Below are 2,845 nucleotides of genomic sequence, written 5' to 3'. Positions count from 1 at the left end.
CGTTTTGTCCTCAGACGATTCGCTTGATGGCGGTTGGCTGAGTGATCAAGATTCTTATGCTGTTTCGGATTCTAATTTGGGTCTGGAGAGTCTCTGTCTTGTCGGAATCCGTGGAGACGACTGGGGAATCGGTTGGCTATGGAGGAGCTGCAAGAATCTGAGGCGGTTACAGCTTCGGAGCTGCCAAGGTATCGGTGGTTCTTATTCTTCCTTCGGTCAGTGCTTGCAGGGTCTCCAAGAAGTTGAGCTCAGAACTTGCAGGACTGTGGTTGACATGGTTCTCTTGAAGCTTTCAGAGAATTGCATCTCTCTGAACTCGCTATTGGTCTATGACGGTGGAAGCAGGGAGGGTTTGCTTCATTTTTTTACTCATTGTAGATCCAATCTTCGAAAACTCGATCTTCGTTTGCCACTCGACCTCGACAACAGCCACCTCTTCGCGGTGGCTGCAAATTTCAGAGGCCTTGTAACTCTCAGGCTTCAGAGCTGTTGCCTTGTCACCGGAGAAGGACTAAAGGCTCTTGCGATCGCGGCGGCGAGTAACGGGCTTGAGGAACTGGCGCTGATAAATTGTGATGTTGTGGAAAGAGAGCTTGGGTTGCTTGCAACATTGGGGCAGCATTTGAGGGCTTTGAGGAAACTGGACTTGTCCCACAGTGAGATGCTGCTCGACAAGGAACTCATTTCGATGTTGGTTTCTTGCGTGAATTTGATTGAGTTGCGGCTGAGAGGGTGTAAGAGACTCACTGGTGCGGCTATGGTTTCCATCCTTAGGAGCTGCAAGAGGCTCGAGACTTTAGATATTGTACATTGTTTTGGGATTGAATCTGAGGCTATTGAGATGTTCATGAAGAATTCTCCTCGTTTGAGAAGAATACAGGTTGAAGAACATAAGCTTTCTGACGCTGCAAGAATGTGGGCATCGAATAAATTCATTCAAGTTGTTGTTTGATTTGGCCTTGTGGATGTTGCAAGAAGAAGCAAGTGTATGTTTTTCTGATTTTAAAATAAACAGGTATACATCACACTTCTGAACGTTGTATTTGTATAGTGTTTACTTCTTCTGTAATTTGTGTTCACTCGTTGAATATTGATATCAATTATGTATATGACTTGTAATCTCATTCTGTGGGTTTGTGTGAATACAATCATATTGCGTTATGCTTCATTTGGGTGCACACTGTACAATACAATCATATTCGTTAACTCTCTAAGAATTGTTTCGGAAGAGGGATTTATTTGCTTATTGGTTAGGGGATGTTTAATTTAGATAGGTCTGTCGAATGAGTTAAAGTTGTAAACAGGACCTTTTATGCAAGTATGTAAATGTCTGAAATTGCAAAGGGTCCCTTTATCAATTCCACCCTGTTGCAGACCCAATCCTTTTACTCTGCTGGCTGACCCAGCCATGAACACCTAGGCTGTTTCTGGATTTGAGAACAAGACAAAATAGAATAAGACACAAAGGACTAAGATACAAAATTTAGTGTTTTTCTATTTTGTTTTGGTGGTAAACTAAAACAAATTATGAAAGTTGAATTTACTTTTTTCTTTCATACAAAAATTTAGGAAGAAAAATATAATGATAAAAAATATAATTATGAAAATTTGATAAAAATTATGAAAGAAAAAATAAAAAATAAGTTGTGTTTTGTTAGTGTCTTTAAAAAGAGCATAAAATATATCAATTCAGTGTTTTTAGATATGTTGTCTCTGTGTCAAATATGATTTTGTTTTTTTGTATTCTTGTATCATCCTTGTAAATAAACGCAGTCTTAGTGTTAGCAAAGAAGCCCATGACGACCACAGATATGCAGCAAGGGTAGTAAATGAAATTCCAACCTAATCTCACTATGTTCTTAAAACTGTTTGTAGTTAGTATTGTCCTTAATTCTAATTTCATTCTAATTTTAGAAGTTTAGTGTGTTTTTCATTGTTAGTAGTTAGGGCTGCAACATGGAATTGAATTCTTATAACCAATCCTTTGTTGAAGGATGTTTTCTTAATACACAGTTGAGTTTTGGGTTTTGTTTTTAATTTTAAATCATTGTAGAAGAAATTACATTTTTGTGCGTTGTCTCCTAATTTTGCAGGCAACGGTTGTCCAATTGTTTGTTTCTGTTACATTTATTTATTTTGAAACCACTTTTATGCAAATATTCTTGCTCAATTTCGCTGGCAACAGCAGAATTCTGATAAAATATATTATTCCTCAATTTTGTTGGCATTGTTTGCGAAATTATGGTAAAAAGAAAATCATCTCCAAATTCGATAGTGGGTGCAAAATTAGATTATTCCTTAATTTCGCTGACTGTCTACGACTTTGAGATAATACACAAATGTTCCTTTTATAATGATTTAAAATAAAAAAAATAAGGAATTCTTTTTAATTGAATAAGAAAAGCCATTCGTTCTGATATCGTTTTCTATGGTACTACTCTTGCATAATAATTGAAGAGTCGATTATTGGTTATGGAGTCTCTTCACAAATCCTAACTGGCTGTCGTTTATCTGCACTAGTCTTGTAGGCAGAAGCAGCAGCTACACGTGCAATGGCTCTTGATGGAGCTGACAAGACTAAGTTTTCTTTCAAGAAGAGAATGCTCATAAATCTTTTTGCGCATAACAGGGGATGAATCTTTCGTAAAATCCAGCTATATAAAGCAACTGGAGTGAAAAAAGCATCACATTTTGCTCCAAATATCATGGAAGAATACAACAGAATATATAACAAAGGAAGAAAATAGGAAATTCTTGTCGAATTGCAATATTGCATCGCAGTGACTAAACACGACACAGTGGACTAAAAGTTTGTCTAGGAGACCTATCAGCATAAGTTGCGCAA

At 37.3% G+C, this 2,845-nt stretch overlaps 1 protein-coding gene across 1 annotated transcript in view; it reads left to right on the top strand.

Annotated features, from left to right (window-relative positions):
• Nucleotides 1-2,751, top strand: part of LOC107605092 (F-box/LRR-repeat protein 4) — a gene marked incomplete in the record, with an annotated part of 3,527 nt that extends 776 nt beyond the window's left edge. Inside the window, 2 exon segments of the mRNA XM_016306842.2 lie at nt 1-1,015; nt 2,521-2,751. Of these exon segments, the coding sequence (XP_016162328.1) occupies nt 1-952 (952 nt within the window).

The sequence above is a fragment of the Arachis ipaensis genome, chromosome B06 (assembly GCF_000816755.2).
Source record: "Arachis ipaensis cultivar K30076 chromosome B06, Araip1.1, whole genome shotgun sequence".
Classification (NCBI taxonomy): domain Eukaryota; kingdom Viridiplantae; phylum Streptophyta; class Magnoliopsida; order Fabales; family Fabaceae; genus Arachis; species Arachis ipaensis.
The sequence above is the reverse complement of the archived record's forward strand: the minus strand, read 5'-3'. Positions and strand labels throughout refer to the sequence as shown.